General features: G+C 41.0%; 1 protein-coding gene across 1 annotated transcript in view; it reads right to left on the bottom strand.

Annotated features, from left to right (window-relative positions):
• Positions 1–24,466, bottom strand: part of LOC148137561 (uncharacterized) — a 34,067-nt gene that overhangs the window by 7,768 nt on the left and 1,833 nt on the right. The window contains exons 3-7 of the mRNA XM_087981957.1: positions 20,879–21,006; positions 17,164–17,288; positions 14,306–14,367; positions 12,416–12,570; positions 1,519–1,628 (exon numbers count right to left, since the gene is read on the bottom strand). Of these exons, the coding sequence (XP_087838083.1) occupies positions 1,519–1,628; positions 12,416–12,570; positions 14,306–14,367; positions 17,164–17,288; positions 20,879–21,006 (580 nt within the window). The remainder of the gene's footprint in view (positions 1–1,518; positions 1,629–12,415; positions 12,571–14,305; positions 14,368–17,163; positions 17,289–20,878; positions 21,007–24,466) is intronic.

Here is a 24,466-nt window from a genome sequence, read left to right as displayed (position 1 = left end):
CTATGCCAACCAGGTTTCCCCTAACTGAACATTTGTTTGCATTTGGTCCATATCCCTCAATTTTCCAATCTTTGTATCTGTCCAAATGCCTTTGGAACAGTGTACCCACCTGCACCTCCTCCTCCGGCAGCTCATTCCACATATGCACTACTCGGGGGGGGGGGGGGGGGGGGGGGGGGGAGGTTACCCTTCAGATCTCAAACCTTTCCTTTTCATCTTAAACTTCTGCCCTCTAGTTTTGGATTCCCCTCCCCTGGGGAAGGTCTAGCCACCTGATCACATATCTAAATGGTTAAGAGTCGGTTAAGTTGGTGTGGAACCTTTGAAAGGTTCAAGTGTGCAATCACATCTCTGAACAGGTTGGCCTGAAACCATCTACCCTGCAAAGACTACAATTTTAAGTCAGGACTATTTTTGAATTGGAGGTTAAGGATAATTTAGGTGTTCTTCTGGATATTATCTGAAGGCGATTTCACAAACTCAGTCCTCCTTAACTGAAGAACAATTGTAGCACTCACCCTTGTGGGCAGATTACCCATTGCAGGAAGTTTTGGGTGACCATATTCTAGCAATATGTTGCTGGTTTATATGAAAATGGAGTCTCAACAAGCATTCAGCTTTTTAAGGCATTAAAGACTTTAGGACCACTTATGTCAGTTTAAAAAGTCAAGTCTGAGAGGGAGCAATGGGCAACTGGTTCCAAGCTGTAGAAAATACAGCTTGCATATGCATGCAACAATTTCACTGTTACAGCTGTGCTAGCACTAAGGATACCCCTATATTTGCCACTTGCAAGGAGCAACAGGTTCCACTTGTTTTTAAAATCAGAAATTAGCTGTTTACTTGGGAGTCAAGAAAACTCTGACACTGTCCATCTTACAATGGATGGTGTCTATATAACAACTGGCATTCAAATAAAGTCCCAGCCTTAACATACCATAGGGCTGCATGCAGAAAGATGACTGGCAGTGGTCTAACCAGAGGCCACTATACCTTGTCAAGGGTGTTCAATATAATACCATGAAAGTTTATATCACCACACATTGGCACCATTCTCAATGGAGCTGGATTTTTTTCCAGCACTGTTCAGGGCTTCACCAGTCCACATCATGCCACCAGAGGCTTCACAGGTTAGCTTATTGCAACCATGCTGCTTTTGAAGACACTTTGTATGGACCCCAAAGCCACCTCTATCCATCCTTCTCCATTCCTCCCCCCACCCAGGTTCTGCATATTGTTTGTCTGGATCTGGGTTTACTTTCTGGAGAGGTCAAGGAGGGTTCTTCACAGTAACCTCAACCAGTTTAGGACTTAACTGTTGGGATCACTCAAAACTGCAAACCAGCTGTCCAGCCAACTGAGCTAAAATCAGACATCTTGGTCAAGATGCAAGATCATCCTCAAAATTTAAAGTTAATGTGAACAAGATCTCATTTTACACATCACTGCACTGGATCTTATGTAGATGAATGAAGCACCACATTGGAATTCCATGTCAGTAACACTGCTTGCACTCACAAGAAAAGCCAGGATTGGAAGGGAGACGATTGCCAGGCCACACAACAGGATGATGGCAATTCCAAATCCTGGGAAGTGGATGCGTTTATACGGCCGATCTAGTCTTGCACCTAGGAAAGAAGAAATTTCCAAAAAACACCAAAAGTAAACTTAGATTTGCCAGCACTTCAGATTCAGTAATCAACAGCATGGTGACAGAATTTGCTTGATGAGTCAGTTCTTCAAAGACAGTTCCTTGTAGCTGACACTAGCCACAAAACAGAGGTGACTTAAAGAGCTTCCTCCTAAGGCAGCTTTAGGTCAATATACATTGACTAGTCTGCACTGAAAGCCTTGCTAACACTTCCACCTGCATTCACATTAGTTCCAGCTGTGAAAACTACCCACAACTCATTTTATTCTTGATCCATCCTCTACTGAAAGTAGGAGTGAGCTCAAAATACAAATAGGACAAGGCAGCCACACATTTAGAGACTGAGAAAACCAAGGATTAAAGTAATTACATGGAGACCATTTTAAAAAGTAAAAGCAGCAAAGTGCATTTCTAGAGGACGACAGTCAAAAAGCAGGGACATTAGTTAGACCAGACTACAACTGAACATTAGATCCAAGGGAAAGGGAGACAGCCAAGGCATTTGAAGGTTTACTGGAGTAATAAATCAGCATACCAGGATGATTTGACAGACCAGGTTACCTAGCCTGGAGAAAACCATGACCTGTATGGTGATTTGATGAAAGCCTACTCCAAGATTCTGACAGAAGAGAAATAATTTGCTCTACTGTGGTCCTGCTAGCAAAGTCACTAAAATGAATCAAGTAGAATAAAATCAAGAAAACATTGAAGCTTCCAACCAAAACAGAATGATGCACGAGAGAGATAAATGGAGATGGTTACATTCAAGGTTCAAAGGACAGATCAAAAAGTATGGCCTACATTTCCTCAAAGTACAAATATCTTTGCTAAGCCCCATAGTATAGAAAGATAACATTAGTGCATAGTGTGGCCAGGCTTAACAGCAATTTGAGGGGATATTTGAGATTAGATTGGGCAGCATGGTAACTATGATTACCACTTCTGCCTCAAAGCACCAGATTTATTCTAGCCCCTGGTGACTGTGGAATCTGCACATTTTCTCTCCCCTCCCCCCATGTCTGCATGATTTCCTCCCACAGTACAGAAGTGGGAGAGTTGGGAGGAGTGACCATGCTAAAATTGCCCATAGGGTCCAGAATGGGGAGGCTAGGTGGATTAGCCATGGGAACATGAGGTAGCAGGTTGTGGAGAGGGGCTGGGTAGGATGTTCTTTGGACAGTCAATGTGAACTCAATGGGTCAAATGGGCTCCTTGCAAACCATAGGGATTCTAAATCAATAAAACCAATTTCTACTCAAAAAGTCCCTACTGCATTTACAAAACAGAAGGCAGGATCAGCACAGTGCATTTTAAGAGATTAAACTTCATGGAGGGAAACAGGGGCAGTACATGCAGCCCATAGCACTTGTGTTAACTCTGAGGGGGGGGGGGGGGGGGGGAAGGGACAGGAGTTGCCCCACAGACTTGCCACTTGCCCCCTTTCCCAATTCTGGATATTGTTGAATCTACTCAAGGCACTGACAAAGGAATCCATTCCATATGGTGAGCCTTCACCTCTGACTACAGTGGAAGGCCAATCTGTATTTGAGGTGCAGTATTAAAGTGATTGAAGGAGCCAATCAGCCCATTATGTCAGGTCTCTCCCTAAACAAGCATAATTTGGCATCAATTCCCCACTTTTCTTGCAACCCCTACATATGAATGGTTAAACCAAAATGTCTAAAGAGTCTCAACTTAACTTGCACTCACTACATTTCCAGTGATAAAGTGCTTTATCTTGGTTAGGAAATCTTTTGTAAAGTTAAACCACAACAGATTCAGCAAGGTAATACTAATTTAGAACAAAAACAAATTTAGTGAGTTAAATATTGCAATGAAACTAGAGAACCAGATGAGGGCACTGTGACACCAAGTGAACAAAATGACAGAAAGCAGTAACATCTTAAAGTGATGACAAGGAGCAGCTGGTGTTGAACTGGGTAGACAAAAATTTAAAAATCACACCAGGCTACAGTCCAACAGGTTTATTTGGAAGCATTAGCTTTCAGAGTGCCGCTCCTTCAGGTAGTGGAGTAGGACTGCAAGTTTATAGCAAAAGAACGATTAACAAACTTGATTGTTAATTTTTCATGTTTGAGTTATAGGTTTTGGTTCTGAACGTGTAAGGAGCTGAAATCTGTAACCCATTCTATAAGATGAGACTTAACCAAAGTTTGTTAAATATATGAAATTTTACTTGCATGACACTAATCTTTTGCTACAAATTCAGTTTATGGTCCTACTCCAGTCACCTGAAGCAGTGCTCCCAAATAAACCTGTTGGACTGTAACCTGGTGTTGCGATTTTAATCCTGAACCTTAAAGTGAAAGAGTTTAGTTATACCAATAAAATGTCAAAAAAAAAGCAGCTTGCTGTGTAGAGTTGGCCAGGAGTCCAACACCACCTGCAATTACAGCGTCTTTGGACAAGTCTAGAAGTTAAGCTTTTTCCATAGCATGTGCTAAGAGCAAATGTTGTCCCTGATCTTTGTAATGCCACCAGTCCAGATGCTCCAGGATATTGAATCCAACTCAATGAACATGCAAAGGAACAATCTGCTGTAATGTCAACCTCAGAACCTCTAAATAAATGGCCCTTGAACAGATTGCAATACAAAATAAGGCCGCTCATCCATGTCAGTAATAATAGTCAGATTTACTAGTCACTGAGAACACTTGTTCTTTTACAAACAAGCCCATGACAGCACACAGCTTTTAAACATCAAGTCAGTCATACAGCACTGAAACAGACCCTTTACTCCAAAGTGTAAACCCTAACTAAACTAGCCCCAACTGCTTGCTCCTGTCCCATATCCCTGTCAATGTTTCCTGTTCATTTACTAATCCAACACATGTTTTAACATTCTACCTATATCCACATCCTCCACTTTCTCTGGAAGTTCATTCCACACAAGTCACTAAAAGAAAATTGCCCCATGTCTTTAAACTCTTCACCTTAAAATATGCAGCTTCATCTGAGAAAACCCCACTAGAGGGATCCTCACTAGAGGGAGACATTCACCTGCTCTATATCCCTCATGATTTCATAAAGCTCTAAGGTCACCCTTCAACTGTACCCACTCCTGTGAAAAGTCATCCCAGCCTCTAACTCAAACCCTTCATTCCTGGCAACATCCTGGTAAATCTCTTGTGAACCCTCTCCAGCTTAATATCTTCTATAGCAGGACAACCATTACTGCACAGTACTCCAGAAAAGGCCTCCCCAGCATCCTGGCTGATCTCAACATGTCATCCCAACTCCTATCCAAGGTCAGAGCAATCTTGGAAAATAAGCACAGCTTGGACATTGGAGTGTTTTGAAAGAATATTGTAAAATCAAATTAGAGGGGGGGGTGGGTGGGGAAGACCTGAATGGAGAACCTCTAAGAGCTGGATCAAAATGGTAGTGAACACAATCAGCAGTACTACTCTACAACAGCTATACCTTCTGGAAGCTCAGTCAAATGCCCAGGGTAAAGTTTGCAACAAAAACAATTTCTGAAGATGTACCATGTAATAAAAAGGAGAATTCAGTTTTGTGATGGGGTGGTGTGGGGAGGGGTGCTAATTTCCAACAGGTAAGGCAGGCTAATTTGAGTGGTTGAAACTGGCTGAAAGTGTTAATTTTTTCCAACACTCCCTCAGGTGTGGCTTTTGGAAGACAAAGACATGTATTCCCAGGATGTATGGTATCACTAATGAGCCTGCTCAGTTTATCCATCTCTAAATAGATGAGTCTGAGACCCTAGAGAGATTGGAGACAGTGTCTGCAGGAGACTGAATTTACAACATCCAGCATTTTACAACATTCTCTGGATATAGAGCACATGCTTACAGATGGTCTTGGTAACTAGCACATCCTCCTTTACATAGTAAAATGGAAGAGAGATGTCTGCTAGACTATTTTGGAGGAAAGCTTTGTCCAGGGTTGTGATAAGCAATGCTAAAATTCTGAATGCCCATGTCCACCACACCTTGGAAGCTGAGACAAATGGCCAAAAGGCACACTTGCAATTAAGAACTACTCATCAGTTCTTATTGCAACCACCACTGATAGTTATTCAACTTGTACTGTTCAGTCCTTGCTGCCAGAGCTTGACCAATATTTAGCCCTTCTGGCTAGTTGTGGTCTTTTGCAGTCAGTCAAATGTTGGGGGAAAGCTTTGTACAAGTGAACATTCTTGAAGTTCAAAAGATTTTCCAAGGCAATTAAGGTTGCGCACTCAACTGGCCTATCCTGATTGAATGGAATGACAAAAACCCTATTTCTCTACTTAGAGCAATCTACTGAGCACAGGGATTGTTGCAACTGTTAACTTATTGTTTGCACTGCTTAAAGGAAAATGCAACAGTAAAAGGTTAATTGTGTTGCGCCTATGAGGATCAATTAAACTAAGGAGGTTAGTGTCAGTAAAAACAACTGATGCTGCTGCCAGGCAACCAACCAATGAGGAAGCAGCACATCTGCCTTTCCACCAATTTCAGAATCTATGCTCAGACAAGTCATTCCCATGAGGAGATAGCATGCTGCTTCCCAAAAAAAAAATCAAGACAAGCAAAATAGCACAGGGATAAATGTGGCAACAGTACACAGTGGTCCCCAGCTAGGTGTTACAGTACTGACTGATCAGGGCATGATTGGGTAGGTGACAAGTGACAAAAACTTAGTACTTATTTCCTTAGCATGGACTACAATTAGTAACAAATTTTGAATTTGCAAGGCACATCAGGAATCAACATCTTGATTGATAAACCACATCTCTAGATCAATCAAGATAAATGGCTTAGCAATTCTTAGACCATAAGACACAGAAGTTAGATCATTCAGGCCATCACATCTGCTCCACCATTCAATGGCTGATACGTTCCTCAATCCCATTCTCCTTTCTCCCTGCAATCCTTGATAATGGTGGTTGCAACATGGACAAAGAACCCAGAACCATAGACTAGTATCTCAGACATGGGTTTGAATCCCATGGGAAGTTAGATTTAAATTTTTAAAAAGTGGACCAAATGACTAATGCAGTTGCATGCACAGTTTCTAGTAATAGTAATTCAGAAGGGGTGTTGGCCTGATATGGTCACTAGACTATTAATACAGAGGCTGAGGGAGTGTTCTGGGGACTGGCACAGGCAGATGGTGGAATTTGGATTCAATAAAACCTGGAATTAGACTTCAAATGATAACTGAAATGGCAGTTGGTGAAAAGCCTACCAGGTTCATTAATTTCCTTCAGGGAAGGAAATTGCCATCCATATCTGGTCTGATCTACATGTGACACCAAACCCACAGCAATGTGGCTGACTCAAATGCCCTCTGGCCAGGTAGGGACAGGCAATAAGTGCTAGCCTGGCCAGCAATGCCCACATTGAGAATAAAAAAGTTAAGATAGCCCCTTAAGACAGCACTTCTCAAAACCATGTAGAGACACAAGAGGCTGGGCTAAAGGATAGCCATAGTATGATCACAGTAGGTTGAGGAAAGTGAAGGGAGAAGGGTTGACTGGGAGTCTTTCAGGTAGGTAAAAACAATGACTGCAGATGCTGGAAACCAGATTCTGGATTAGTGGTGCTGGAAGAGCACAGCAGTTCAGGCAGCATCCGAAGAGCAGTGAAAAAAACCAACATTTCGGGCAAGAGCCCTTCATCAGGAATAAATAATGCCATCCAGTTAGATTTGGAACTAGAGAGTGACAAGTCAGCACATCCCATAGACAGTAATGTTGCCATGTTACTAAATCAATACAATCTAAAGAGGGAGCTGTCCTTTTAAAACCCAGAACAGGAGATTTTCCTCAAATTGGCATCTGCAACATTTCAAACAAAGTTGCTGCTAAATCAAGGTGAATGTAATGGAGATGAATTCGAGGCTGCATGCATCAGAACTCCTGACTTTTTCAAGTCAGGGGGCAGGGAATGAGCAACTGGTCACTTATCAGCTCAGGCAGAATGGCACAAATTAATGGCTGCAGGTTGGAAAGGAACAGGATTAAAAACTGTATTGTAAGGTTACATTACAAGATGTCATGAACTAGATAGCAGACAGCCTGCAGAGTTTTGCCTCATCTGTGACTTGGTCCTTATCAAGGGAAAAAAAAAAGGAGGAAATTGTGGTAAAAAAGTAATTTTGCAGAGAGAAAGGAAACTTCAAAGGGACAGTTGTGCAGGCAAGGAAAGATCTGCAGCAAATCGGAGACCCCACAAATTACTTCAAGTGGATAGCAAACAAACATACTGAATGGTCATGACTAGCAGTGTGAATCTAACTCTAAACCAATGTCCAAAAATTAAATAGAGCAAGGATATAGGATAGTGAAGGTGGCATTTAGTATGCTTACCATTATTGGTCAGTGCATCGAGTATACGAGTAGTGAAGTCATATAGCCATACAGGACATTGGTTAGACCACTTTTGGAATATTGTGCAATTCTGGTCCCCCTGCTACAGGAAGGATGTTATGAAATGTTAAAGGCCTCAAAAGTTGTTACAAGGGTTTGAGGTTGAGCTATAGATAGAGGCTGAATAGACTGGCGCTGCTTTCTCTGGAGTGTCAGAGGCTGAGGGGTGACCTTATAGGAGGCTTATAAAATCTGAGCAGCAGGTGCAGGGTGAATAGACAAGGTCTCTTCCGAGGTGGGTGGGTGGGGGGGGGGGGGGGGGGTGTCCAAAACTAGAGGGACAAGAGGTAAGCAGAGATTTAAAAAAGGAATTGAAGGGGCATGCAGAGGGTGGTGTGTATGGAAATGCTAGAGGAAACGAGGCTGGTACAACTACAACAGTTAAAAACCAATCCAGATGGCTATAGGAATAGAAAGGGTTGGGGGGGGGGGGGGGGGGGGGGGGGGGGCCAAAAGCTAGCAAATGGGACAAGATGTCTGGTCAGAATGGACAAGTTTGACCAAAGTGTCTGTTTCCATACTGTACACATGACTAGCAGGCAAGAGACATTTTAATCCCATGGAGTTTACAACTGAACAAATTGAGTCATTGCCAAAAATGGATGCTGGACTAAGTTATAGCCCTCTGCAGCTGACATCCCATGTTCTGCATAATTAGAAATTCCACATTTCCTTCAAATTCCTGGAAAATGCTGTCAGGAAAGAAAGATTGTGTAGAGCTGCAATACTGTCTGAAACAGTTGTTCTTCTTTGCAGTCCAAGAACCAGAGGCTTCCCAGCTAAATAGTTGAGTACACTGAGGTAACAGCGAGACTAGGAGTTTAAAGATAGCAATTTAAAAGCTGAGACACCAAAACAGTGTTGAGGTAATGTCTAAAACCATACAAGACAACCATTAACTGCTCAGGGTACGTGCTGGCTCCAAAGTGGAACAAATAAAATCTGAAGACAACACATTAGAAACCCCAGATGGCAATTCAAGACTTATGGGAATTGCTTTATAGAAAACTTTCCATCATCTTAAAGGGAGTGGCAGTCAATTGAACTAGAGTTGCCAATTGAGCACAATTCTCAGATGCAAGGAGACTTCGTAACCTTTCATAGAATTAGGGGAAGCATTGGCAAGGTCAACTTTCATTGCCCATCCCCAAGTGATCTTAAACTAAGTAGCTCAAGCTCAATTTAAGCAGCTAGAGAAGAGTCAACCACACTATGGGTCTGGAGTCACATAGGCTAGACTGGATAAAGAATGGCATCTTTTCTGCCAAAAGATGTTAGTGAACCAGATGGGTTGGCATAATAGCAGAAAGATCATATCCTGAGCATTAGAATAGGTAGTTAGCCTACTTTAGAATTTGCTGGCTGAAGATAAATTCTCAGACATGAGTGGGCCAAATGGCCTCCCTCCTGTGCCACACCACCAGTAACAGCTATGACTCAAAACAAATGCTTCAGAACTTGTAGACTACACACTAGGAGTAGCAACAGTAGCACTAGAACCTACAAAGACAGCTGTGAGAATTCCATCATATTATTAAAAATATGGTCACATGACATAGGGCTAAACCATGGCAACATCAGTTGCCTGCACAAGGCAGTTAGTTCCATGGAGACGACATGACCCCAAGAGGATTACCTTCAAAGCCCCAGAACGTTGCCAAAGCAGTTATTAGCTGTAGGGTCCTCTGGGACCCGCTACCTTGTGTTATGTCAACTCAGCATCGAGCAATTCAAAGTCATCTTCATTGCTGCATCAGCAGTTGCTTCTTGATGTTTTGTGGGGGTGGGGGAAAAAAAGTGGGGCAGGAAACTTGCTTGGTTTAGCCAATGCTTCAGTTTAAGCCAACATATTGAATTTAAGTATGCAAGGAAAAAAGAAGCCAATTTCTCAGGTAACTAGTACTCAAATTCCTTATGAGGAGGAAAGTGTAGACCATTTGACCCCATAGTCAGATAGGTCCACAAACACTACTCAAATAGAGGCTTCTCAACACAGATGCTGTTACAGAACAGATAGGATTGAATCTCCTGGCCCAAAGATGGGGCATTACCACTGCATAAGATTCCTCTATGTAGATGAAAAATAGCATTCAGATTGTAGTTTCCAGCTGCCACTAGTGACATTTACTACTGCTGTGCTTTCAAATTCACTTGCAATGAAGCCCATTACTTACCTTCCTAAATTAAGGTTGCACCTAACAGACTGATCAATGAAGGTAGACAGGCTAGGGGAAGCAAGCAGCAAGGAAGGTAGAGTGCACATTGACCTTCATTGCAAGAACATTGGAGTTCAGAAGTAGGGCGAGGGTGTTGGAGAGACCAGAAGTATTGCATGGAGATTTGGTCTCCTTACATGAGGAGGGGGTTGCCACAGAGGGAGTGGAATGGAGGATCACAAGGCTCATACCATGGATGTCAGGATTGTCCTGTGATGAGACATTAGTAGACAGACCCAGTAGAACCAAAATTCTGAAAAGATAGGGTTGGGAGAAAAATCAGATTTAAACAAAACAGGACTGGAAATGTGGCATGCAGGAAGGACATTTTCTTGATTGGATAGCCTAGAATTATGGATACAGGGCAGGGTAGACCATTCAGAATGGAGATGCGGAAACATTTCAGAGGATGACTAAATGTGTGGAATTATCTTGCTTAGTTTTCAGTGATAGAGAAGGCACTGAACATACTGGAGAGAGAAAAGATTTTTTAGAATTAATAATATGGGCGGGGGGGGGGGGGGGAAGCTTTAGCATTGATTGAACCTCAATCTTTTATTGAATGGTCTTTGCTTGCTTTAGTTATTAAAATAGACAATGGGGGGGGTATGACTAGTATCTACACAACCAGCAAGAAATCTGTGCCTTCAGGAGAAAGGACCAAATTCAGTTTGACAAGCAGCTGCCCCAGTACATTTGTCAAATCAAAATGGAGGAGTGGTAGGCATTTATTCAAATTTGTTTTGAATTCAAAATTGCTCAGAGGCAAAAGTTTGTTCATACAGTGACATGTACGATCCCCAGCTACTGGACAACTTCAGCTGCCTGTAGGTCATCCTATACAGATCAAAGCTGAAGATTAAAGCTTCACCACAGGGCTTCTTGGGGGTGTGTGGCACAAAATTTGGTTGGGTCACAGCGAATGTCTGTGGTCACACTGAGGCAACGATCACTATGGGGTCCGTCAGGTCTGTGCTCTTGATGAGGGGTTAAGATTTTAAGGACCAAAATCCAGAGAGAATGGATTGGAAAGTTTGTTTTGCAGAAAGTTTCCTTTGTATCTGGAACATTTGCCTACAGAAGCTATAAGTCTTAAGTGCTCTGTTACCTGCATCCAAAATATAATTTGGAGTGGAGATAAATAAAGGTGCAATTTTGCTGGTTGCTACCTCTCTTCCCCCCCCAAGAAAGTGGCAGGAAAAAATTTATATAGACTTTAAACCAATACAAAACCAAGGTTACCATAATTTCTTTCAATGTACTCACAAGCAATGCTGTTTGTGTTGTGATACACATGGCTGGCAATGTGTGGTTGGGGTAATGTCACCAATCCTTTCAACTATTGCAGTAATACAACTGACCAAATTGCTGAATCAAAGGGCTAACCAAAGCAGTGGTAGAATAAACCACGAGAGTCAACTAAAGGCAAAATTTGTCCTAGACAAGATTGTTTTACTACACAAGTTACATTGATGAATTAAATACAATTACAAGACCAGAATCCAGCAAAGGGACCAGTCTGCCCCTTCAATGCCTAAGATGGGCATCAGTTAGATGGAACTGAATGCAACTTCAACCCTTTCCAGAATCAATGCCTTATTCAAACACACCTTATATACTCTGGAAGGTGAAAAAGTCAAAAGTTAGCCACTGACCTGGTCAAGTTTACTAATGTGAGCTGTACAGAGGGTATCTGCTTAATTACTTCACTACATTCTGAAGAGGAGTCAGAGTCAAAACAAGCTCTCTCCACAGATGCTCCTAGTATCAAGCTTAAAATCACAACACCAGGTTATAGTCCAACAGGTTTATTCAGAAGCACCAGCTTTGCGTGCTGCTCCTTCATCAGGTGTTTTTAAACTTTGTACACCCCAGTCCAACAGCAGCATCTCCAAATCATGACTGCCGGTGTTTCACTAGCAATTTTTGCATTTCAGATAGGTTGGAGGTTCCTGGGAGGAAATGAGGAATAATAAAAGTCTTAATTGGGGAAGACATTCACATCACTACTGATTAGTTAAATATTATAAACAGAATTGAAACCAAATAAAAACCTAGCCATCATGGCAATCCATTCCTCCAATTCAAGTTTCTGAACCTAGGAATTAAAAACATTAGTCTGTATTCAGGTAGCTTTTTAGCTTACCTTACCTCCAACAAAGAACGAGTAAGGATCAACTGCAAAGTCAGTCCCTGCCAAAACACTCCTGGAATTAACAGAACTGAAGAACAAATCCAAAACTTCATGACTGGAAGGCGGGTTGTTGAAAAATACTAGATCACTTGTTACAAACACAGATCCTCTCCTTCGGTTTGAGATGGGGGCATTGAGTAGAGCAAAAAAAAAAGAAAAGTTGATATTAGAACAAGCTGTTATAAAGCTGACTAAACAAGCTGCACACAGGGATCAAAAAGACCACTAACAAGTGTTATGTAGTGGAAGCTACTACAGAAGTAGTCACATTTTGAAATAGACATGATAAATTCAATTTAATCTAACATGTATTTTCATGTGAAAGACTGGCACACATTTGGTTTCAATGATAAAATGGAGGCAGATCATCAAAGAAAAGCACTGTATACAAGTTAACATTTCACATACCTTACAAAGTCTTAACTACTGTAGCAACACCACTTCAGTGAAATCAAATTACAAAGATGTTTCTATTCCATCTAATAGAAGTTAAATTTAACTGCTAAGTTCCCATCCTGAGCTTTGAAAACTTCTCTTGCATGCTTAAAGACTTACAACTTTTAATAGCATTGTAAACAGACATTCCTGGTCTGGAAGATTTCTGCATATAATTAGCATTCCCTTAACTGCTTTGAGCAACTTCTAGAAGGGACAACAAGTTACACTTGACTTCAGACAACTCTCCATCAAACTGAACCAAAAACATTGAACTAAAAATAGAACACCTTGCTCATCCTACATTCTGGTAAGCTAATGCAGAATGTCTCTACTCTACAGTTTTAAGCTCTTTTATTAACAATCCAGGAACTGCACACAGGCTTAAAGTATGGATCCATCTCTTCACAAGATCACTCATGCCACTAGTTTGAAATCAAAAGTACAAATCTCAGTTTAGAAGACAATTTCTAGAGTGTGACAGTCATTAAACAGGACACGAGGGAAGGTGGAGTGCAAGAATTTCTTTAATGGACAGATTAGATAAGCATAAGTGTCAAAAAACAAGGACTGATTGCTTCAAACTCCTGACCACTCAATGATGGAGACTTGATTTGTACAGTGATCTGTATAATTAAAAATCAAAATCACTCACTGGGACAGCTTTCTTCACTTCTATTCAAGCCAGCAGTAAAACATGGAAATAGACCCATCAGTCCAACTCTTCCATGCTAAAAGAGATATCCTGAGTTAATCTAGCCCCATATCCCTGTAAACCCTTCCCATTGTATACTCATCCAGATGCCTCTTAAAGTGTTGTAATTGTACCAGCCTCCACCACTTCTTCTGGCAGCTCATTCCATACACATGAATCACCTGGCACTTAAATGTTGACCCTCAGGTCCTTTTAAATCCTTCCCCACTCACCTGAAACCTATGCAGTCTAGTTTTGGATTGGACTGCACAATACTGGGGAAGACCTTGGCTATTCTCCCTTTCTAAGCACCGTGATTGTATAAACTTTTGCCTTGCACCTGAATTTAGTGTTCTATTTAGCAGAAACACAGCAAACTTTTAATTCCTGTATCAAAACCTTCCTAATGGCATTGTGGGGGTACTGACATCAGTTAGATGAGACAGCCTACAATTACCTTCAAAAGAGGCAAGTGGATGATAATAAGTGCTGGCCCAGGTAGCAACACCCACATCTGCAGTGTAACTATAATTAGAAAATATTCTTTCCCCATTTCAAGATCAGACATAACTGCTGGCCAGAGACCTGCAGTTTAAACTCCACAGGAAAAAGATAAAAAACACAGGAAGAGCTATTTGTTATTGCACAATTTAAGATTAAGCCACAAACGAAATACTGAGCAATTACACAAATCGCTTGGTAAGGAAATTTCACTTACCCAAATTGTTTGATCACAGCTTGCACAAAGTGGCCATATTTTGGCTGCAAGATCATCTGTAACTAAAAAGAAAATCATTCAATAGATAAGGATCATAGAATGGTTATGGGGCTGAAGGCCACTCAGCCCATAGAGTCTACACAAGTAGAAATTGTATAACTACTGCCAATTGTTTGTAGGCAAACAAAGATATTAATGTTGGTTTTAATGGACAGTATCCATTAGAATCTGATGTCCAGGCTCCACCCCATGTGACATCTGAATGACTAAAATCGACAGCTAAAGTAACCTACACCTTACTAGAGGAAATAACGGAGGGGTTCTAAGCTACTCAAAACCTGCCCAACTAAAAAAATGTGTAAGCTAAGGGGTGTGTTGGTTGGGTGCATGAGTCAGGGGTAAGTGTAGAGTAACAGGGCAAGGGAATAGGTTTGGGTAGGTTACTCAGTTGGTGTGGATTGTTGGGCCGAAGGGCCTGTTTTCAAACTGTAGGGATTCCAGAAAGAACTTCGAATGAGATGTTGGCATCACTGACAGGTAGGGATGACAGATTTCCTTCCCAAGAGATGTCTTTTTAAAACCAGAATTGACTTAATAGACCAACTCAAATTCCAGATTTCACAAAACACTATGGTGCAATTTGAATTCATACTCAAGATTAGCCTGGTGATTATTGTGCAGTGATATTATGCTACCATAAAGGTAAACTGCATGTTGGCCTTCATAGCTAGAAGCTTCAAGTACAGGTATTTTGGCATCATGCAACAGTTTTTCTGTGCAGCCTCATGCTACCCAAACAGCATCCACTATTAGTCAATTGCATTACAGCCAATCACATCTGCACACTTATCACAAGTTTCTGTACAGAAACAAGGATGTCTTGTTGCAATTATACAAGGCATTTGTGATGCCTCACCTGGAATATTGTACATGTGTCCTTAGAGGACAATTGTTGCAGAGAGAGTGCAGTGAAGGTTTAACCAAATAGGATTCCTGGGATGGTAAAACTGACATGGAGAGATTGTCAGTTAGGATTGTATTCACTGGAGTTTTACAGAGTTGTTTGGGGGGGGGGGGGGGGGGGGGGGAGGGAGGGAGGGAGGGAGGGAGGAGGAGTTAATTTTATCTTTCAGATTTCACCAACACTAGACAATACATGCAGGAAATGTACTTTTTTTGGAGTGTGGTGGGGGCAGGGGAGAAAGGAGGGAAAGAGAATGCACAGGAGAGCAAGAATCCATAATTGGGGTGAAGGCTAAAGGGTAAAACTTTTGGAACTTAGATTAAAAAAAAGAAGTTTCTTCACAGTAGTGAGCCTGTGGAAATGGTAAGTGGTCAAGACCAAAACACTGGGGTTTAAGTAGGCAGATATAGCTGTCGCAGCTAAGGGAACAAGGATGTGTGGGGGAAGACAGGATTAAAAGTATTGAGCTGGAAAATCAACCAGGATCACAATGAATGGCTGAACAGTAGAGGTCAAATGGCCTACTTCTGCTATGCTTCTGTGTTAAAAATTTAACTAGGTTTACTTAACAAGACTTAACTGCACATTGAGTAAGGTGGGTAGTGGAGTCAGGGCCCTTTGTACCAAGTTTGCTGTTATTCCATTGTAACTCCAGACTTAGTCCACCACCCTAGCCATCCGCCTATGAGGGTCTTGGACAGAATGGATCACTAGAATGATAGCACAACCAATTAAATATGTAGGTTCAATACAGAAAGCAGAACAGTTTGTGATGGTCAGACTACTTTAGGAAGAAATTAAATCTTTGGGGAAATGGGACTAAAGAAAGTGCAACTGAATACAGAAATGGTAAAGTGCAATGAATTTTGCAGAAAATGCTGGAAAGTGAGAATTATGGATCAATGGTCAGCACAACAGTGAGCTGAAGGGCCTGTTCTGTGCTGTACTGTTCTAATTGGAGGGTTTGATCTTAGAGATCAATCAGTTGATAAAATTAGTGCAAAAGTTAACCACACCCAAACTTGGCCATCTCCTGTTGATGTTTAAATGGACCAGAATTTCACAGCAACCCATTGCCTGAGGTAACATGTGGTAGAGAGAAGCCACATAACCCAGCAGCCAACCCCTGTGTACAAGCATTTAACAAGACAGTGTATTCTGTCAAGGTGGTGTCAGGAACAATCTACACAGAAAGCAAGCTAGTCTCCCACTATGCTGAAGATAGCAAAATACTGTACACTTTCCTTAGGCATCCAGTAAACCGATTCCCAGATTCTCCTCCTCCATTTACAGATCCTTACATACTAAAACCAAGTATTACCCAAACCACACGCTGGCTTACCTTTAATACTAGCAGCAGCGTGTGAAAAAGTCCTTAGACAAGTCAGATGTATGGTTATCAAGCTCAATACTACATGTTGCAAGATCCCACCCAAGCCATTGTTCAGAACTACACAAAAAAAGCATTGTACACAAGATGCCAGCTTCCAACTTTATTTACAAAATGATTGCACCCTAATTTTAGAATCTAACTGAAGTGCTTCAGGGATGCACGAGAAGAGTTCTGCACATTTTTCTAGACTAAAATGGAGCAAAAAAAAACTTAAAGTTCAGCATTTTCCTGAATATATTGCATAGCCCAGTCAGCAAGATCAAAGTATTAAAAAGCTACATAAATTATACAATGCAAGCAGTTCTCCAGCTACATTGATGTATTCTCCTTTAATAAATACAGATAAAAATCAGATCAAGAAGTTAGCAAAAGCAGAACAGGTACCTTTGCATCAGTCACAGCACATGTGGCAGGATAAAAGGGAAGCATTGCCCTAGACATTACAACTTCAAAAAACACCAGAAAAAAAAAAAGGAAACACGGTGCTAAAAAGGAACTTACTGCTCGGGTCACAGCTTTGCCAAGGCTGCAAAAATACGCAGATCGTGAATCTCTGAGAGTAGAATTGTATTTCCGGTTGGTGATCAGAAAGGAAATTGGAAGGACTCCAACATTAACACCAGACCCTATGAGTAAGATGAGAGATTACAGCAGCATCCAAGTGCACTAGTAAAGTTACCTTTCCACTTAGATATCAATAGGTATTTCCAAGTTTTAAGAGATATTGGGAGTATTTGGCATGTAAAAAGGATATGAATTATAGCCAATAAAAAACATCTGCACCACATTATCTGGTCAATTTAATTTCCACATACAAGTCTTTTTTCTGCAGGTGAGAGCCACAACATTGGTCACTGACACGAGTTAATCAAATACACACAAGGTCACAAACAAAAACAGTCCAATCACATCTGAAACCACAAGCAAAGCTGTTCTACAGGTCATCAGTTTTAAGTCAATTTGCCCCAAGAACCATTCCCCTATAAGTCTGCAGGGGAGATTATGGCTGAAGGTCAACTACCCTTTTACAAAGTAGTGAGTCAACTGCTGCATGTTCATTGTATATGTTTGATTGGTGACTCAAGTGCTCAGAAAGAAAGTTGAGCCAGTGACATCCATTTAAAGAAAGAGCAGCTAACCCTCATGCTGTTTGCAATTTAGTTGGACAAGTTACTAAACTTTAGACAAGAATGAGGTCTCTAGTACAAGTAGCCCATAGTGCATGGTTTTCAATTGCATCCCAGCTTTCAACTGGTGCCAACACCAATAAAGCCGGTCAATAAAGTTGGAAAGAACATTTTAAAATCAGTGATAGAGGCAGTGATAATTTCACTGGAATAGTAATGCAGAGCTTGAGCCCAATATTCAAGAAATGGGGTTCAAGCCCCACCATAGCAGATGGTGAGGTTTCAACTGTCATCTTTAAAATACTCCACTAAATCAGAATCACTCAATGGGGAAGCAGACATTTAAGCTCATTGAGTCCACACTGACCTTCTGAAAAGCAGGCATCTAGACTATCTATTGGTTCTTTAACCCTGCACATACCACAGGAAGCCAACCTTGCTTACACATCCCTGGAGACTATGGGCAACTTAGCATGGTTTATCCATCTAACCTGCACATCTCTGAACAGAGGAAATCCACACAATGTGTAAGCTTCCACACAGCTGCCCATGTCTAGCATCAAACTCTGGTCCCCGTCATTAAGGCAGCAGCACTAACCATTAAAGTTAAAACAGTGAGGACTGCAAATGCTTAAGATTGGAGTTGAGAATGTGGTGTTGGAAAAGCACAAGTCAGGCAGCAGAGGAGCAAGAGCAAGTTGACATTTGGGCATAAGCCCTTCATCTCAATTAATCACTAAGTTAATCCGATAGCCATGTAATGGTAATGTAACCATCAATAGTCATAAAACAAACCAACTCTGGTTCACTAATGTCCTTTAGGGAAAGGATTCTGCCATCTTTGCCATGACTTCAGTACCAGTAATATTGTAGACTCTGGACAAATAGGGTTGGGCAATAAAGTGCTGACCTAGTTAGTGACATTCACATCCCATAAATATTAAAATTGTAAAAGCATTTTCTTTCCCTCATTTGTAATAACCAAGTTTAGTCTCAAAATAATAGTCCAGGCCTGTCTATCCATCTTCATGGTATAGCCCTTCAACCCAGAAAGAATTAAAAAAGGGGAAATCTCTAAAAACAATGCTTCTTTTGAAAAGCGACCAAAAACACATACAATCCAGAGGTCTCACATTAGCCTGCACAGCTGAATAAAAGCTAGTGTTCTATTCTTCCTGCAACTTTCCATTCACCTTCTAATCACTTGCTACATCCAAATTCAAACTATTCCACAGCATTCCCAGATTCTGCTGCACTCTAGTTCTGCAATCTGTCATTTAATTCACATACTGCTTTTATTCATGTGGCATTGTATGTCTGTTCACATTGACCCACATTATGTGACTAGGCATCCTAAAAAGACTCCTTCCTTCTACAAGACTCAACAGACTTTGTGGCCCCATGCTAGCACGTGAGACTCCCAGCTATATTTTTACCTCATCTCTTCCCATTTTGTTCCAGCTGAAGTGGGAAATTTACTTGTAATTCCAATTTGAACTTTACACCACTCATTCACTCCAAGCTAAAGTCGCTTGAAGCAGTTGGACTGCATTCTATGGTCTTAAAACAAGTTGTTTAGGAGGTTAAAAATGTGGCAAATTTCCAAAATTCTTGAAAAGGTTCCATTGGACTGGAAATCTCACCCCTCAAACAGCACTTAAAGCTATTATCTCCAAATAAACCCTGTTGGACTAAACTTGGTATTGAGATTTTTACTCTTGTCCACTCCAGTCCAACAGACTCCTCCAAATCATATGGGAGATAATGTAGCAGCATGGGTGCAGATAAGGCTGGCAATCAAGACAGTATGTACATCCAGGGGAACAACAGGAACTGAGGGCACAGCCTCTGTTAAGGGACACTTAAAACAGATGAAGGAATTTCTTCAGCTGGAGTGTTGAGAATCTGTGGAAGTCATTGTCACAGAAGGCTGGTGGCAAAGTCATTGAGTGTCTAAGTCAGAGGTGGATTCTGTTGGTAAGAGGACCAAGGGTTACAGGGGAAAGGCTGGAGCACAGGGTTGAAAAACAGACTCACCATGGGGTTGCATGGTGGAACAGATAATGGACTTAACAGCTTAATTCTGTTCCTCCCTCTTAGGGTCTCAAGTGCCTTTAACAAGCAGGATGTGAAGAGTACAGTCCCACAGGAATCGGTGCTAGTGTTCACTCAACTCCAGATGAGAAGTTTCAGTTCCAAAGGTGGACACTTTACAGAACAGCCAGCAAGAGATTCTGGTGACACCAAAAAGAGTCTTGTAGCCTTCTGTGGTGACACCCCTCAAGTGAATCTCTGAATGTTACATGCAAGCAGTATATTTTACATCTTGTTTGGGTGTGACTAATACAAAGTTCTTACCACCACATGACTGATTGAGAAATACCTATTCTAACAAAAGCAATCTTAGTGACCAGTGATTGCTACTTTCTGGTGACATCAAATTGTCTGCAGGAGCTTGTTACTGTATTATTCACAATGTTACTAGGAAATGAGGTAGATAATAGGCCTTAGTACTGTTCTCATTGGTCTTCACATACCCTTGTTAATAGGTAAGGAAGTGTGTTAAAAGGAAGAGGTTGTTAATAAGATTTTAACTAGGGCTGAATCTTATTCAGGGAAACATCTTTGGCCAGTACTGGGAGCAACACATGTATGGCTCCAGATGATTTTGGCAGTTCAGAAGTAGCCAGACACCTGCTGTGATTTCCAGTCTCAGCCTATCAAAGGACACAATTAAAACAGTGAGTCACTCCAATAGGGGATCTTTAACCCTAGAGTTCCAATACTCATCACTGATAAGCCAGTAAAACTAGCTTTTTACATTTGGGTTCTCAAACTTCACTATGGCCTCAACTTTTTAAAACTATTAGATGAGGAGTGAAAGGGATGCTAAAAATTCACAAATAATGATAGGCTGGAAAGAATGTGGAAGATGACAATGGGGAAGATATGATCACAGCTGGTGTTATTACTGGACAAGTCACATTCCAGATTGAAATCTGGCTTTATTTGTTTCAGTCAGGTGCTTTGCAATCACAATCACATGCAACCTAGTGAGGTCTCAAATTTGTTAAAATCATGAAACTTACCATTTACTTTCAGAGACCTGAGATCCACAGAATCATTAATAAGGCTGGTTAGCAATTGCAAAGCCTCAATGTGTACAGAAGTGATCAGCAGCGCTGTTCCGAGAATGTTCACATCTCCTTGGATACGTCTGCAAATAAATACAAGCAGCCAAATTTCAGTATCCAAGAGGTTTGCCAGTTCTCCAAACCAAGGACCAATTTGCTTGAACTGAGCACTCATTTGTTATAAAGGAGTTATGACAGACCTAAATTTTGAGGGTCAATTAATTATGACAGCTCCTTCTACATTAGACTATTGCTACAACTTGAACACCATGAACATGATTGGAATAAAGTTTACTCCACAATGCATTTGGAAACAAGCTAGCCTCAAGCTGGTACAAACCAAACCAAGTTGGCATTTGGTGATCAGTCTGACCTTCTAAACAGAAGCATGCAGACAGAACAGAACATGTTAATGGACTAATGTTATGCCAAGTTTTTGCACACTAGGTTTTCACCCAACAATTTGAGTGATTAATGCTCTACCACTGGAATATTGGCCATTTGGTTGCGTGATCAATAGATCATTTGTAGTCATTACAAAACTTGGTAACCATTGATGGAACAGGTCATTAATGCCCGATGAATCACTGGCTAAAATTTGTCCAGAATGTTTATCGCATTCATGCTTTTTTAGAGCACAAGACAGAGGCAGGACATATTTATGGTAGTTATGGCAACAGGATGTCAAAATATGATCACTAATCTAGGAAAAGGCAGATGAAACCAATGATATCTTCAGGCTCCTCAAAACTAGAAAAGCTCACTTCTCAGAGCCTGATTTGTAAAGCCTGAAAACTCCCACTATAGACAATTTTAATTCACAAGTGCATATAGGTCAAATGACTGATTATTCTTCAATGGAGACATTTCATTTGTATTTTCATTGTTTGGCTTTAGATTCAAAGATGATCTGTCCTTTGTTGTTAGTGTCAAAAGGTTTCAGTTGTGCAGTTAACAAACGCAAAAAGGACATGTTTAAATATTTTGTAGAATTGGAATCACTAGAGGGGAAAAAACAGTCAACTACAAATCTACTCAATGTTAATTTCTGTTGGGGGTGGGGGAGAAAACAAAAATGGGAGTAAGAGTAGGCCATCCCTCCTTTTGAGCTGCTGTGCCAGTTGGCAAACAGTGGAGAATCAGTGCCAATTCTTACTTTCTCCTCATACCCTTTGATCCCTTAAGCGATACAATATCTGACTCCTTGAAAACTTTGTTTTGGCAGCAATTCCACAGGTTCACCACATCCTGGTGGAAGAGATTTATCAGTCCTAAATAGCCTACAACACTTGGTTCTAGACTCTGGTCATTAGGAACATTTTCCTGAATTTACCCTGTGTAGTCCTGTTATAATCTTGTTGCTTTGGAGACCTGTCCTCATTTTTCTAAACTCAAATGAATATAGTTCTAACCAGTCCAGTCTCTTCACATGCCAGTCTGCCATCCCAGGATGGAGTCTGGTGGCTTGGATTTGGTGGTGATGGGGGGCCCAGGACTTGTACATCTGGGGGGGCAGTGGGGGAGAAGGAGAGAAAAAAGGAGAGCTGAAGTGGTCAGCCACAGTAGTGGGGTTGTTTGGGGTCCCAAAATTTGACTACCCACACCCCACCAAAATCACATGTAATCTTATCAGAGATGCAAAAACAAATTCTCAGCTTTTCACATGCCTGAGCTTTTTAGCACTACATTTCCAGTTTCATGCCCTTTTAGTTCACTCAATGCTGTTAAGAGGTTTGGAGTCCATATTTCACCAATTTTTTGGAACACTGCTTAATTTGTACTCTTACTCACTGCACCTGAACTTGGAGTGAACATCTTCACGCTCCAGCTGTCTGCTGGTTATTCTTCATCTGACCAAATGTGGCAGCTTCCTGCTTATACTGTTTCCAGGTCAAGGGTTGCTAAACCACACAAGTGTCTCATTATCCAAGGAAATTACATTGATCTTTGATGATTCAGGTGTAAATGCCTTGGTTCAACCTTCATAAATAAGTTCCATTTTTCTTTTGCATTGACTGCTTCTAGGTTGAAGGCCAGCATAGCTGAACAAAAAATACTAGCCACATTACATCAATTTTTAGTTTTCATGAAGTACTAGCTACTTTAACAAGGGCAGCACAGCAGCTCAGTGGTTAGCACTGCTGCCCCACATCACCAGGTTTGATTCTAGCCTTGGGTGACTGTGGAGTTGGCACATTCTCCAGCTGCTCCTATTTCCTCCCACAGTCCAAAGATATGCAGTTAGGTGAATTGGCTATGCTAAATTGCCCCTAATATTCAGGGATGTTTAGGTTAGGTGCATTAATCAGGCCAAAAAAAAGTAGATTAAAAAAGGGTAGGAATGGATGGCTCACAGAGGGTTGTGTGGACTTGTTGGGTCAAAGACCAGTCTGCTTCCACACTGTAGGAATTCTACAATGCCATAAAATCTGACCTTAAATGGATGCCAGAGCAACATTTAATTAAAAATTAAATTCAAGGGTCAACCTGCATGTAGTTTATCTGAAGTCCCTGACCAAGTTTAATATTTTTGATACAATTGATTTACTGACCTTTTATGCAATAAGGCAGGCCAGGTGACTGAAAGAAAAGTGGGGGAACACTTTGATTGGGCAAACCTACTTCTATTCGTTTCAAAATTGTTTGTAGAAAAAGTGATTAACTCCCATTAAAAAAAGTTCTTAATTGGAGAAAGGCAACTTTTCATGGTAAGTGACAAAGGTTGATCGGAGTAGACTGTTCATCGGATCGAGAGTTCAGAGGCATTAATGTTCCTATTAGGAATGAAGGGCAAGTTTGGGAAAATTAAGGAATAATGGATGAAAAAATAAAAAGGTTCTAGTCAAGAATAAAAGAAACTTATCTTAGATTATAGACAACTTAGTTCAATTGAATCTCAATCAATGAAAAGTATGGGCTATTCTCAAGAATGAAAATCAGGAAAGTAGAGGGTGAGATGGCATTGGATTATCCTTAACCTTATCTGCCAAAGATTTTCCAAAGGGCAACTAGAAAAATGGTAAGGCCTCTTAAAGATCAGGGTCATCTTCTGGCATTGAAACCCAGGAGATTGGAGAGATATTAAGTGAATCCTGTGTCAGTTTTTACTCTGGAGAAAGAAAAGAAATAATTTGATGTTTTAAAACCAGCTCACATTACAGAAGAGGCTGTTTGGGAGGTTTGAGAGATTATAAAGTTTGATAAATCTCCAGGACCTGATCCAATTTATCCCAGGTGGTGGGAAATAAGGGAGGAAATTATGAAACCCTTTGCAGAAATATTTGCATCTATAACTATAGGGGAGGTGGTGACTGGAGGGCAGCTAATGTTGTACTTGGTTTAAGAAAAAGACTAAAGAGAAACCAGGGAACTACTGACCAGAGAGTCTAACTTCAGTTGTGGGTAAATTGTTCGAAGTGATTACACAAAAATAGGATTTATGGAGGCAAAAAAAATATAGACAGTGCAAGGAAATAGTGTCTCAAGCTTGAGTTGGAGGGAATTACTAAAGAGATTGATGACAGAGCAGTAGACATTGTCTTT

This window comes from Chiloscyllium plagiosum, unplaced genomic scaffold (assembly GCF_037043375.1).
Source record: "Chiloscyllium plagiosum isolate Xiang-an unplaced genomic scaffold, Cpla_swu_hap1 HiC_scaffold_42, whole genome shotgun sequence".
Taxonomy (NCBI): domain Eukaryota; kingdom Metazoa; phylum Chordata; class Chondrichthyes; order Orectolobiformes; family Hemiscylliidae; genus Chiloscyllium; species Chiloscyllium plagiosum.
Note: the sequence above shows the minus strand (reverse complement) of the source record. Positions and strands in the feature narration are given on the sequence as shown.